General features: G+C 40.4%; 2 protein-coding genes across 3 annotated transcripts in view; both read left to right on the top strand.

Annotated features, from left to right (window-relative positions):
* The first annotated feature begins 5 nt into the window (after window positions 1-5).
* On the top strand, window positions 6-3,105 carry RWDD2B (RWD domain containing 2B). The gene is made up of 4 exons (XM_009933343.2): window positions 6-637; window positions 738-805; window positions 1,485-1,850; window positions 2,543-3,105. The coding sequence occupies exons 1-4, from the start codon at window positions 431-433 to the stop codon at window positions 2,778-2,780; spliced, it is 879 nt and encodes a 292-aa protein (XP_009931645.2). The 5' UTR covers window positions 6-430; the 3' UTR covers window positions 2,781-3,105.
* A 300-nt stretch (window positions 3,106-3,405) lies between these two features.
* LTN1 (listerin E3 ubiquitin protein ligase 1) overlaps window positions 3,406-14,068 on the top strand; it is a 31,255-nt gene continuing 20,592 nt past the window's right edge. Inside the window, exons 1-11 of one of the 2 annotated variants that reach the window (XM_075433254.1) lie at window positions 3,406-3,515; window positions 4,976-5,179; window positions 5,516-5,614; window positions 6,683-6,913; window positions 8,244-8,296; window positions 8,744-8,924; window positions 9,540-9,713; window positions 10,778-10,968; window positions 11,889-12,036; window positions 12,405-13,190; window positions 13,708-13,749. In XM_075433254.1, the coding sequence (XP_075289369.1) occupies window positions 3,474-3,515; window positions 4,976-5,179; window positions 5,516-5,614; window positions 6,683-6,913; window positions 8,244-8,296; window positions 8,744-8,924; window positions 9,540-9,713; window positions 10,778-10,968; window positions 11,889-12,036; window positions 12,405-13,190; window positions 13,708-13,749 (2,151 nt within the window). In that variant the 5' untranslated portion in view covers window positions 3,406-3,473. Of the gene's footprint in view, window positions 3,516-4,006; window positions 4,084-4,975; window positions 5,180-5,515; window positions 5,615-6,682; window positions 6,914-8,243; window positions 8,297-8,743; window positions 8,925-9,539; window positions 9,714-10,777; window positions 10,969-11,888; window positions 12,037-12,404; window positions 13,191-13,707; window positions 13,750-14,068 lie in introns of those variants that run through there. The other variant, XM_075433265.1, reaches the window with a different exon arrangement.

Here is a 14,068-nt window from a genome sequence, read left to right on the forward strand (position 1 = left end):
AAGGGGTCGCGTCGGCGCATGCGCGGAGGTCTTGCACCTCCCCCGCCGCGGCCTCCGCCTGGGGTAGGGCCGGGGCCGGGCCGGGCTTTGCCGGCGGGGAAGCGGGGGCTGCCCGGGGGCGCTGACGGGCGCCTCTGCAGCCGCCGAAGCGGCAGAGGCGGCCGGGCCCCAGGGGTGCGGCCCCGCGAGAAAGGAATTGGTTGGGCGAGGCAGCGCGGCGTCCTGTCCGGTCCGAGGACAGTGGAGATCCCGTGGGCTGCTGTCACAGAGTACCCTCGTGCTGCTAGCTTCCCAGCGTGTATGAGTCAGTTTCGATGGGCTTGATTATGAGGATTAATACGGCTTGCGTGGAGGTAGTTAATGGACTTTGTCCTGTGTTCAAGCCTTGTTTCTCTTCCTTGATTTCTTCTTCGCTTAAGAAACAACAGAAATGACTAACCGAGAAGAAGCTGAGATACAAATTTCAGAACTAGATTTGCTCTCTAGCATGTTTCCTTACGAGGAAGAGTTCGTCGTGACTGACCAGCTGGCTGTAGCGGAACTAAAGCACTATGTTGAGAACGAGTCTGCAGAGATGCCGTCTTCAAAAGTTCAGTTTATACTGAATGTAAAGCCAGAGGTCCCTAATGCCTCTATGGTATCGTAAACACCTTTTTTTTTTTTTTTTAAATGTTTGTTATATTTTTCTTTTGTGGGATTTTAGGACTTGAACTGAATATTTGCTCATTTGTTTTTAGGTGGAATTCTCTATGGCCTGTGCCTTACCATTTAAATATCCAGCTGTTCTGCCAGAAGTTACTGTGAGGTATGACATTGAAAGTACAGCTAATAAAAACATTTAGAAGCTATGGTGTGCTACATAAATACATTTATATTAGGAAAAAGCAATCCTTTCTTGATAGTTTACTATCAAATTAACCCAGACAGACAACAGTGTTGAAAAAAAACAAATCTCCAGGATTTTTCAGGTGTCCTCAGCAAGAGAGAAAAATGGGAAAAGCGTGGAGGAGTGCCATCTTCTGTACAGAGGGGTTACATACAGATACTGTTCATAGGTGTGATGCTCAAGAGACACTGTTGTCCATTTTGATGACACACTAAAGGAGTGAAAAGTTAGTCAATGGTCAGCTTCTTCCTTTGTTAAAATGCTGTTACTCCCAGGCTTCTGCTGTTTTCTGTTGGAGCATTTCTGTTTAAAGAAGGAGCCTTGCATATTACAGGAAATTAGTTCAGCCACCATACTTACTTTTCAAATACCTTTTTCTTGATTTAGATTCACAGATTGGTAGTACAGTGTGTGAACTCAAGAGTTAGCACACCAATTGAGTACTAATTAAGACCTTTTCGTAGCTAATGTGACTTAAATATCAATAGCAAGTGCATGCCACCTAAATACGGCCTGATTTTTTGGCACCTTGAAGTAACTGTTTCAAAAACATGCTAAACTGTAAGCAGGTTACAAGTTCATTTTTCTTTTTCTTTAGGTCATCGTTATTAAGCCGCTCTCAGCAAATTCACTTGAACTCTGATCTAAAAACATACTTGATGCAAAACTGCAGTGGGGAGCCCTGCATGTTGAGTGCGAGGGAATGGGTTAAAGACCACGCAGCTGCTTACATTGACAAAGAGCTTTCATCTTCCTCAGTGACACCTTCAAATGCCACACAGTCAGAAGATGTCACGTTCACGCGATTGTGGATCTATAGCCATCACATTTACAACAGGCAAAAAAGAAAGAATATTATTGACTGGGCTAAGGAACTCTCTCTGTCAGGGTTTTGCATGCCAGGGAAACCGGGTGTTGTCTGTGTAGAAGGTCTACAGAGTAGTTGTGAAGAGTTCTGGTCAAGGTTAGTTTTTCTTTGTACTTAAATGCCATTAGTAGTTAGAATATTACATGTTTCATGTTGTATGTGTGACCGGAAGGCAGGAAATCCAATCACCTTCCAGGCTATAAAAGTCTGCAAGGTGATTGTGTTTATCATAATATGTTTACAACTCTGAATATCCACTGTGCTGTTGGTTACAGCAATCAAAGCTACAAGTATGGCACGGTGCAGATTTATTTATGTTTTGCCTTCCTCTGTAATTCGGTTGTATAGCGATGGAGTGTGGTACCCCAGTTGTGTGAGATTTGTATGCTGTGATATGGCTTTATTCTGCTCCCATCGTTTATATTTCTGGGTGATGCAGACTAAACGAACATTGCCGTTTGATGAGGACAGCTAAGAGGGTATGAGAATACGAGGATTCTTAGCACAGGCAAGGCAGAGGTGAGCACTGAAATTGAAACCGCATCTGCATCAATGATTTCATGAGGAGTAACATTAAGGTTTTTGAATCCTGGGGAGACACAAAGAAACAAACTCCTGCTTGTGGGAGTGTTTATGTGTGAGCAGTGTTTCTATGACCAGCTAGGGAAGAGTTATCTCTGTCAACATCTATGTGCAAATGGAATTTGTTGACTTCTGTGATAATAGCTATTTCGTATTATTTTCTTAAACAGTATTTTATGAATTCTTATTTCTCCAATTGCTTTCAGAGTAAGAAGATTAACATGGAAAAGAATTCTCATTCGGCACAGAGAAGATGTTTCCGTGGAAGGTGGAGGACATGCTGAGATACAGAAACAAAGAAAGTTCTCCACTTTGGAAGAAAAATGTTTTGATGCACATGGTGCCAGAGGGAATCATATGGATTTGGGGCAGCTGTATCGGTTTTTAGAAGAAAAAGGATGTGCTGACATTTTTCAAATGTACTTTGGGGTTGAAGGGCATTGAAGGGGTTGGAGATCACCGCGGGTCCGAGTGGTGATCTTTGTAAGTTGATCTTCATGACGGATTCCTTAGCTGTTTTGCAATGGTTGATCAGAGAGGGAACTGATAATCTGTGCTTTTTGTGATGAATCCAGTTTTCAGTGAAAACAAATATCCAGCGAAATCCTGAATAATGAAAATGACTAAATTAGACTTTCTGGTTTTAAGGGCGTTCAGGGTACCTACCTAACTGCAATGAAAGAATACACGTTTGGTAACTCATCGGGCAGTTACCAAAACTGTAGATCAATGGACAGAGGGCATTGTGGTGAATGAATACATGAGCAAGAAGAGATGACGACCAAGTGTGGGTCTCTCAGCAGAGATGTGACGCTGACGTTGCTCGTTAGCGTTTACATGCACTACGTGAAGAGTTTTCTGTAACAATCTTTCCTTCCGCTCTCTACCTGGAAATTTCATAACCCATGAGACTAATGTTTTATTTAAAAAAAAAAAAACAAAAAAAAGGCGCAGTTTCCCAGCAGGCGCCTTCAGGCGGGCGGGACGAGCGAGGGCGCCCGCTCCGCGGCGTAAGGATTGCCGCCCTGGGCTGAGGTGGGCGCCGCGCGCCCGGCCCCGCCCCCCGGAAGCGCCGCGCTCCGCCGCCCAGGCCGCGCGCCTCCTCGCCGCCGGCCGGTGCCCAGCGCCGCCGCCGCCATGGGGGGCAAGAACAAGCAGCGAACCAAGGGCAACCTGCGGGTGAGCGCGCCCCGCCGGGCGGGGGACGGCTGCGACCGCGGGACCCGGGAACCGCCCGGCCTCCGCCGGCGGGCCCTTCCTGCCCCGCCTCCGCCAGGCGGCCCGGCCGGGGAGGGCGGCGGGGCCCGGGCCCGGGACCAGGCCTCGGGTTAGGGCCGCCCCTCCCGGTGCCTGGGAGGCGCCGCTGCCGTTGGGCCCGGTTCTAGCATCTGGGGCCGGGCTGCAGGGGCGACCCCCGGCCTGGGCCCGCCCTGCACGGGAGCGGGACCGCAGCTCCCGGTGGCCGTGGCAAGCGCTCGCCGGAGAGGGGCGAGGGTGAGGGGGGCGTCGCTGCAGAACCGCCCCGGGCGTGGGTTCGGCGGGGTGCCAGTGCCTACGGCCGGCGTTGGTTTCTGTGGGGAGCCCTGGAGTGGGCTTGTGGCAGTGTGTCCGTCTGCCAGCGGGCTGACGTGTGGTGTCGCCATGCGTGGCACTGGCCACCGTGGGCGAAGCAACGCTTTCGGGTTACGTAGTTCCTGCAAATCTTGTCCCTCTGGTGTGCTTGGAGAAGAGTGGGGAGTGCAAAGCGGTATGTCCTTACAGTTGGGGTTTCACAAGCAGAGAAAATGACTTTATCTGTAGATAGTCAGGTAGAACATGGCTTATGCACCTTGAGAGGATCATGAAATGTTTGATGAACATCAGCAAATTGTTGTTACTTTAAAAAAAAAAAACAGCACAACAACCTCGAAAAACATCAGCTGTCATTAGGGATAAAAGGTATTTGGACCACAAGGTGTCAGAGAGAACATGAAAGTATCTGTCAGTTTTGGGACAGTCTTTTCAGAAGAGTGCGGTTGACACAAGCGTGAGCCACCGATACGATGCGCGAGGTGTTGACTGAACTGGGGCAAACGAGAAGAGATGCTGAACTGCAAAACGCTCCCTGTAATACTGGCAGGATAGTGTTGTACTGTGTTAGGTGTGTGCCCTTCTGCTCCACTCCCCCAAATCCTTCTCGGCCCCCTTGTTGCAGGTAGCATCCTTTGTTTCCTGAGTGTTCTTATTTTTCCCAACGATATGAAGAGCGCTCCTTGGGAGCTGTATGGGTCTATGTGCAATAACATGAGAAGAACTAGTGAAAACAGAAGTAGTGAAGGAGGGCAAATGATGTCGTAACAAATTGTTTACTTCCAGGACTTTTCCGTTGTGCTTCTTTGTACGTGTATAAAACCAATAAAACTTTCCATAAATATTCATTGATTGTGAGCAAAGGGAATGCTGATTCTAAAGAGAAGAACAAGTTTCTAGGTCAAATTGCTGTGATGAAAGCATAGGTGGCCTTTTTTTATGAGACTGTTTCAAGTAGAAGGTTAGTTATACAATATAAGTACGATCACTCCTTCGAATGCGTGACGTATGCAAAATAAAAGAAAATGACTGAAATAGATAACTGACTTACGTTCCTGTTTTTTTGTCAGCCTTCTAGCAGCGGCCGAGCTGCAGAGCTCCTTGCCAAAGAACGTGGAACAGTGCCCGGGTTTATTGGCTTTGGAACGTCTCAGAGTGATCTAGGATACGTTCCTGCAGTTCAAGGAGCAGAGGAAATAGACAGCCTTGTAGATGCTGATTTTCGAATGGTGTTGCGAAAACTTTCAAAAAGGGATGTCACAACAAAATTAAAAGTAGGTGTATCCTTTGTCACCCGTAACATTTTTTTTTTTTTTACTGGAAAACAATACATTTTTCTAAAGTGGGGGAGAGGAATATATCAAGGTAGTACTATGTTCATATTGGCAAATTTGCTAGAACTGTAGTCCAGAAGGTATCTTGGAGAACTTACAAAAAGGTCCATCACACAGTGCTGATGGAGCATTCCTAAAATTAACTCTATAGATGCTCAATTGCAAGAAATGAATTGATTTTTGAACAAGAGAGATGCAGTGTCTGGTAGAAGCTGCTAAATTACAGAACATATCTATCTGACTTCTTAAATCATGCTCTTGATATTTTGATTTTAGGCTATGCAAGAGTTTGGAACAATGTGCAAGGAAAGAGAAGCGGAAGTTGTTAAAGGTGTTCTTCCTTACTGGCCAAGAATTTATTGTAAAATCTCACTAGTAAGTATTAAAGTATCTAAATTAAAAACTTCTCTGGATACTTGTAAGGCAGTCTTTATTGATATATATAACTTTGTTGGAATTACTACTGACTAGTTCTAGGAAAAACATGAAGCTGAAGGAAAATAGTGTTCTTTATTGTGGAGATGTTTTAGTGTTGGCAGAGGGTGGAAGCTTGGACTGTTGACGCCGAGGCTGTGCTTGCTGGATGGAGATAGCTGTTGGTTAGACCTTTATGTTAAAAAGACGACAAGATATTTCTTCTCATCAGAAGTTATTTGATGTAGATTCCGGAATGGCTGAAGAGAATGTACTGTTCAGTTAACATAGTTATAAATCTTTTTGATCTAGGACTAATATCTCACCAGACTTACTATTAATAAAAAAACAAAACCCCACAACCCACAAAACACCACCCCCCCCAACATAAAAAGACCATGTGTAGCCAGATAATCTGTAATTTTCTGATATATTTAATGCATTTCCAAACTGTTGGGATTATATACTGTTGGAAGCATGATATAGGACAAAATGAATCACTATTCTGATCTGTTAGAGCAATTCCTAGTATTTCTTTCAGGAGCCAAGAGTGTAGAAAGTCATGATGTTGTAGATTCATACACAAATAATGGATAATGATGCACAGTTTCTGTAGGCTTATGGTTGTTTTAATGCAAAAAGTGTCTTCAAGGCTTCCTGTTTCTCTTGCCTCTTGTCTTTCTGTTAAATGTTTGTATAAAATGGAAATAGAAACTGTAGTTAGGGATATCAGGAAAAGGTTACAATTTTGAATGTACAACACATCGGAAATATGATGCTACAAAGTTAGGACTCTCCCCTTACCTAGAGGTACGAAGACTTTTTTGTCGTTGTTGCATATTTTCAAATCTCTGTAGCCCAATTCATTGCAAAAATGGCTGAACTGAGAGACAGCTCTTCTTTTTTGTCATCACTTCTGCTTTGAAGTACCTGACATCAAAGGTACATTTCTTAAAACAATAAACCTTTCTCTTTTTTTTTTTTTCCTTGTTCTGTTTGTGGGGGGTTTTTTTTGTTTGTTTTTAACAGGATCATGACCGTCGTGTTCGAGAAGCAACTCAGCAATCTTTTGAGCAACTGATTCTTAAAGTAAAGAAACACTTAGCTCCTTACTTAAAAAGTATCATGGGATACTGGCTGATTGCTCAATGCGACACTTACTCCCCTGCTGCCTCTGCTGCAAAAGTAGCTTTTGAAAAAGCTTTTCCTTCAAGCAAACAACCTGAAGCCTTAGTATTCTGTAAAGATGAAATTCTTAATGTAAGTTTACACTTCCATATTTCTTTAAGGCTTTGTCTTGAATATATGTCAACTTTTATTATAAATTCTCCTGGTTTCAGCTGGGATGGAGTTATTGTTCTTCCCAATAGCTGCTGTGTTTTGGACTTTAGTATGAGAAAAGTGTTGATTATACACTCATGTTTTTAGCTGTTGCTAACAGGTCAAGGACTTTTTCCAGTCTCCCGTGTTCAGCTGATGAGCAGATGTGCAGGAGCTGGGAGGGAGCACAGCCAGGCAGACAGCCCAAGCTGGACAATGGAAATATTCCATACCACGGGTGTCATGCCCTGGTTATAAAGTGGGGTGGGCCAGGGGGGAGGGAACTCTCTGCGAGTTCGGTCTTTTTCCTCGCTTGGGGACTGGCTGCAAATTGGTCATCAGGCGGGGAGAGAAAAGATTGTATCCTGTAATCCTTGTTTTACATATTCGATTATTATTATTTCCTTTGTTATCTTACCGAGCTGTCTTAATCTCAGCCCCCGAGTTTTACTTTTTCCCATTCTCCTCCCCATCCCACTGCAGGGGGTAGGAGTGAGCGAGCGGCTGTGTGATCGTAGTTGCCAGCGAGCAGCTGCATTGTCCTACTTGCTGGCTGCCAGGTTAAACCATGACACATCCTGCCCCTGTCTATTCTTCATGGTTAAATTTTTCTCACCTGAAATTGTGCTCCTGCTAATGTGAAGACTGAGGCAAAGACACATCCTCTAGTTTTTTGCCTTGTGGTTAGCGTGACTGGAACCAGAGGAATGAATATGAAGTGAATTTTCTTGTGTGCATTTCTATGTAACGATGCTCAGTCATCACGTAATGTTGCTGACAGATGGAATAATGATGCCAGAGTAGTTTAGCTGCAGTGGTAAAGGTGTAAAGAACGCTGAGCAGTGTTTCAGAAAGCCACTGCAAGTTTAGTTCTGACCGAGGTTAATGCTATTCTGCCAGTCATATATGAAACGGAACTGAGTGAATTCAAAAAAGTACAATTTTGCATTGCTGGCCCAGTATATGCAAACTTAAGCATTTTGGTTTTTTCTCAGTTTGGCTTCTTCTTACCAGAAGCATGTTAGCATAGAACTGCAACTTACAAAATATTGTGAAATCTTCATTCAAACAGTACCTCAGCTACTGTGTTCAGCAGGAGTCAATTAAATTATGTCCTTGTCCAATAGCATGTCCAAAATGTGTTTAAAAGACTTGTCTCGGAGCTTGTGAAGTTTTATTGTAGAGCTGTTTCTGAATAATGTATGGACTATATTATTCACATGTAAATATTAGATTCTCATGTGTACATTTGTGATTTTTTTTCCCCTAGGTACTTCAAGATCACCTTCTGAAAGAAACACCTGATACACTCAGCGACCCCCAGTATGTTAGCCTGCTTTAATGCATATGATTTAAGTCTTGGTCTGTAGTGGGTTCTCTGTCCCTGGAGGTAGCGGGTTTAGTTTTGTTTCAAGAGATGAGATAGTTACTTGAGTCTAGAACCCAACAACTTTCTGTGGGATTAAAGTATAAATGCGTTTGAAAGTGTTGTCAGTTGTCTAATTCTTATTTCAGCTCTTTTAGTAGTAGCATTTTTTTGATAGCTGGAAGATGAGATGACTTGAAACTCTCTCTATTTGTAACACATTTTAATGTAATTTGGTAGCATAAGGACCTATGGAAAGTTTACATATTTACATTGCTGGCATGTGAAATCAAAAGAAGAACACAGAAAAACTGAAGACAGTTTACTTTATGCAGTTTAGAAGAGCTTGAGAAGCCTACTGATTTATTTGTGATTCACTTCAATCTTTTGTTTTGTTTTCTGAGGACTGTTCCAGAGGAAGAAAGGGAAGCCAAATTTTTCCGGATTCTGACCTGTTCCTTGTTAGCCTTAAAAAAGTTGCTTAGTGTGTTGCCAAAGAAAGAGATATATTCGTTGGAGGAAAAGTTAATGTCGCTTCTGTCCCAAAACAAATTCTGGAAATATGGCAAACACAACATACCACAGGTGACTTTTTAATTTCTGCTTTATTATGGTAGTTCTTATTTAAAGATAATACACTGAAATTAAATAAATATTAATCACTGATTTGTGTGTGAAACAGCCTTCAGATTTATAGGCCTTAAATAGACAATATTGCTCTAAAATTTGCCCAGTAGGCTGATTTGTTATTTCCATGTCACCATCACCAAATTCATGTAAAAGATACAAACTGTGTCAGCTTACTGCATGTGTTCTTAGTGCTTTTGGGTTTGAATTTTTTTAAACCTTTTTTTGAAAGGTCTTTGGTCTGCTAAGGCCAACAGTGCATAGAGTGATGAATTGATTCTGCTAGTATTTTGTTAAAAAGTCTTAAGGTGCTTTTGGGAGAACATGCCTTTTGAGAAGTATATGGAAATAAAACTTTTGCTAAGCATTTTATCACAGAACAAATTAAAATATTAAATGGGCTTATCAGATAATTTCGTTATTTTCAATAATGTTTAAACCTTTGCTCATATGATAGAATATAGGGGCTTCGTGTTGCAAGTTACGGTAACTAAAAGGAATGCTATACGCTACATGTAGTGACAAAGTGTTGTCGTTTGACTGAAATTTTGTTTTTTCTGTGGCCTATGTCAGATTCGCTCAGCTTTCTTTGAGCTGGCTTCTGCTTTTTGCCAGTACTTGCCTGAGCTGGTGAAAACTGAAGCACCAAGAGTTTGTCCTGCTGTTCTTCTCAGCATTGACGACAGCGATACGGTGGTGTGTCCTGCTCTTTGGGAAGCTGTACTTTATGCTATCGCCATGATTGAGGTAACGTGGGAAACCCAAGGGACAGGTATTTAGCTCGAATTGAACTTTTCACTAGGTGCCACTGTTTTCTGTGTAGAATTAGGAAGAACAGCTTTACTGGGTTTGCTTTATGATTAATAACATGAACTTATCAATGCTAAATGCTCTTTCTTCCTCCTTAGGGTTTCAGTGTAATATTCAAGTATGTTGTGTCCAGCATGTCTGAAAATCAGAGTTGTTGTATAAATTTAATTAAATTAACCTGAATCCCTTTGGTGAAAAATAGTTACTAATAAATAGAATAATACTTAAAAAAATTTTCTTGGTTAAAGACAGCCACAAAAATAATCTGCAGTGCATTTTTGGATTGTTTGTTTCACCTTCTAATTTAATGCTTGGTTTTAGAACTTTTTTCTTTTTTTAGTTTTAAGTGAAATACCATTTTTGAATTTATTAGCAGGATGACTGGTGTTGCCATAAACTGGGGATGCTTTGAGATGTAGATCTCTTTTGTAACTGCTGGTATAAACTGTAACAATTTATGGGGGGGGGGGAAATCTTTGTTCAGCTTGCTATAAGTATAGGTATCTGGAACTATGATGAATGAGATCAGATGACAAAAAACTTTGGGGTGTAGGAGGAAAGTGGCAGGGTATTCTGTAACCATCAGAAGATTTTAGAGGGAATTTTGAAGGCAGCGATTCTTCTAAAGTTAAGATTTTGAAATCATTGCTTATTCTTGATAATAAGAACTCAGAATTAAATACAGGGCCAGTTACAGTAATTGTTTTTATGAAGCCTCCTTACAACATTATTAATGAGAAGCCTTTAGTTTTGCAGTTTGCAAGCGAGGAAGGTCCATTGATTTTAAACAATACAGAAACAGTTTTATCACATTAACTTCTTAAATTCACAAGCTGAAATTGGTAGAAAGTGATTTTTAAAAATACTGACAAGGGAATTTAAATTTTACAATAACTTGTTTCAGCTACAACATAGGGAGGTGGATTAAATGTCTGGCTTGGGAGTTCTTCCAAGGCCACATACTTTCATTTAATTTACACCAAGTGTATTTCTTTCTGTAGGACTGTTGGAGTCATGTAAATGCCAAAAAGGGAGTTCTACCAAAGCTATGGACAGTACTTAGAGAAGGTGGAAGAGGACTCGCTACCGTTATATACCCAAATCTCTTGCCGTTTATTAGCAAGGTACCTCCTGGCATTGCAGAACCAAAACTGGAATATTTCAGAACTTTTTTCAGCTCTATAATTCAAGGGTATGAACCACAACTTTTATTTTTTTAAAAAATCAGTCTCTTTTACATTTGGAAGTAGGAGTAGCCTTCTTTATGATTTGATTACGTCTTCCTTACTTTAAGCATTCTTATCTTTCCTTGGCAAAGCTTCATGTTTATTCCGCAAGAAGTTTTAAAATGGGAAATTAGTTTAAAATTAAGAGTGGTTTTGAAGATACCAGGTTCTTCACACCAGTGTGTAATAATTGCAATTGTGAAATTTCCTATATGCAGGAAGTTTAATCCTTGTGATACTGTTTTTTAAAGGATTGAAACTGCTATCATTTTTTGCCTTTAAAATACGTCAAAACCAACTTTGTGTCAAATCTAATTTAAATAAATGCATGTGCATTGTGTACTGAAAAGCATATATAAGTTATTTTGTGAAAGACTAAAATGTAACTTATTTAAACAAAAATAAATTCTTGAATGATGTTGGCGCAGCCATTAGAAGAGCTCTTGGAGAAGAGAATTATGTGTGGGTTGGTTTGGAAAAGTGTATAGAATTTAATTGCAAGTAGGAAAGTGGTTTTCACGTTTGTGTGGTCTAATTTTTGTTAAAAAGCAAACAAATCACAGTTGTTCAGAACCAAACTGGTGAAACTGGCTTTTTGGTTTAGTTTTTTTTCTTTTTCCTGTAACGACAGCAAATGATGCTTTCTAGAACATTATTTTAATGTAAGTTATATCAAATGCTTGGATTTATTGTTTTGACTCTTTGAATATGTCCTATGGAGTTTGTTTTGACCTGACTTCCTGTCAGTGATTCTATATTCTCATATTGATGTTGTCTGGATAAGAACAGCCTAACCAAAGTTACATTCATTACATGCGTAGATACTGGGTTTCTCAGAAGCAGAGGTGACTGAGCGTGCCTTTCCTCCGATGTTGCCTTTCCATAGGTTGTCAAGTGAGCGAGCAATAGCCAGCCCTTCAGAAAGTTCAGCAATCATAACTGCATTTATGGAATGTCTGCGCTTTGCTGTACTACAGAAAATAGACGAAGAAGATGACCAAAGACAATTTCATCAAATGCTTATATATGACCAGGTATTTATTAGAAATTCTTAATATTGTTGTATGTACATTTAATAACTCAAAGTTAAAGAAAAGCGTAAAATTCTCTGAGGATTTACTTCTTGAATGTTTCACTAGATTTTATGGACAAAATAATTTAACTGAATTTAGTAAATTTTTTCCTTTATGTTTACTATGCAGTTGAAGTTATATTTAAAAAAAAAAAAAAGCATCCCACCCTGTATATTTTCATGAAGTGTTCAAGCAGGAGTAATTCTGATGGCTTTGGAATTGCTTCTAGAATGCTTTACAAAATTACAGAATTTTCTGCTATTACGAAGAATAAAATGATCATCTAGTTGGGTCACTGTTCTTTAATAATTTTTTTTTTGTCTTTGTAGCTGATTCCTCTTACCAATGCTGTACTTAAGGAGCCCAGGTTACAAAACGGGCCGTTGTTTTATGAAATAGCAGAAACGCTGAGCTCCTGGGAAGCTAAAGCAGAACTCTCCAATGGTAATGGCACAGATGAAGTTTTTCAGAAACTGTTGTCAGATTTTTGGGACCATCTTTTAAAAATGTATGTACTTCATGTTGACACGTTGGATGCTGATGAGAAATCGTTGCTTGCCATATCTGATATGCTAGAAATGCTGCAGAATCCGAAGAGTGCTACAAAACCAAACAATAGAAAATCTCTGAAAATCAGATTTACAGATGAGGATGAATCTGAAAGAACCACAGAGAATGGAAAGCTCACAGAAGTGAGAAACAGTGACTCTGAAATGCAGGCTGACTTGCAGCATCGTTCACTTCTAAGAAAAGAACCTTTAGAGAATTTAGTCTGCAACCTTGCTGAACTGAGTATTGTGTATGTTAATGAACAGAAGTCAGAACGGCATTTGAAATTTCTCTCTGCCCTGCTCAACTCTTTTTCTTCAAATAGAGTTTTTCAAGTACTTTTAGAGCGGGGAAGTGATGCAAGCTCTGCTCAAGCTGAATCCCAAAACGAAGTTAAAGCTCATCATGAAAGTCCCTCTGTACAATTTCTGTATATGAATTTAATAACCTGGCTGAAAGAAGACTGGAGGAAAGACACCCATTTTCTGGTTGATATTTTGTACAGTGTGCTTAATTGTTGCAACAGTAATGATGAAAGGAAAATAATTCTTGATGATTTAACAAAGGTATGACTCTTGTACGTTTTGTTAGTAGTTTTTATCAAAGCGACTGCTCTCTTTGTGGGCTATGGTTGATTAACCACTTTATTTTGGGGCTGTGGAATGGAAAATATCCTACATAAACTTGGAAGTTCAGCGCAAGGGAGGTAGATATAGAAAAGGTTGACGTGAAGCTCTGGGGTGAAAGGTTATGACATATGTTCCTGTCTATATGGTATCAATCACTAAAAAAAAAAAGTAACATCAGAATTTCTCTGTTCTTGCTTGTTTATACAGTTTCCTTTTATACTAGTCATCGGTGGCCTTTCTTATACAGTCCCGTATTGATCTGTCTGGTAGAGAATGTCTTGAAAGTCTTGGGAGCCAAAAATAATATGATCAGTAGCTTTTTGTTACTGAAGCTTAGCAACTTCTCCTTATCCCCTGCAGAAAACAAAGTTGTAAAACAGTTAAAATGGTATTAAATACTTCCTGTTCAGCAAACAGTTTGTTAAATATTGTGGAATTTTGTTTTCCTTTTCAGATGGATCTGAAATGGATTATTTTTCTCCAGATAATTGAAAAGGTACCTGTTAAGATAGTTATTGTTGTTGTTCTTGTTTTGCATAGTTTTGAATATTTCCCTGGTGTTAGCTTTTGAGTTACATGTATTTGAATGACCTTTGTTTTTTATTTATTTAAGTAGTGATAATTTCCATAGTTTAAAAGTCTTGTAGTAACTATTTCAATGTGTTGTTTGTTTTAACTGCATTTAAATCTGGGCACAGTCTTAGAAATGAAATGATGATACCAAAACAAAAGCACCTTTGCCTCTTCTGGTTTTGGTCAGTTTGCTCTTTGAGCTGGAGCGATCCTTGATTTGTTTCGGGTCATCCCTTCTAAGC

This window comes from Opisthocomus hoazin, chromosome 1 (assembly GCF_030867145.1).
Source record: "Opisthocomus hoazin isolate bOpiHoa1 chromosome 1, bOpiHoa1.hap1, whole genome shotgun sequence".
Lineage (NCBI taxonomy): Eukaryota > Metazoa > Chordata > Aves > Opisthocomiformes > Opisthocomidae > Opisthocomus > Opisthocomus hoazin.

What these genes read in the sequence shown, in the direction of transcription:
- RWDD2B (XM_009933343.2), top strand. Translation starts at nt 431, where the DNA reads ATGACTAACCGAGAAGAAGCTGAGATACAAATTTCAGAACTAGATTTG. An exon ending in AGGTCCCTAATGCCTCTATG is followed by an intron (nt 638 to 737) that starts GTATCGTAAACA and finishes ATTTGTTTTTAG; the next exon opens with GTGGAATTCTCTATGGCCTG. An exon ending in CTGCCAGAAGTTACTGTGAG is followed by an intron (nt 806 to 1,484) that starts GTATGACATTGA and finishes CTTTTTCTTTAG; the next exon opens with GTCATCGTTATTAAGCCGCT.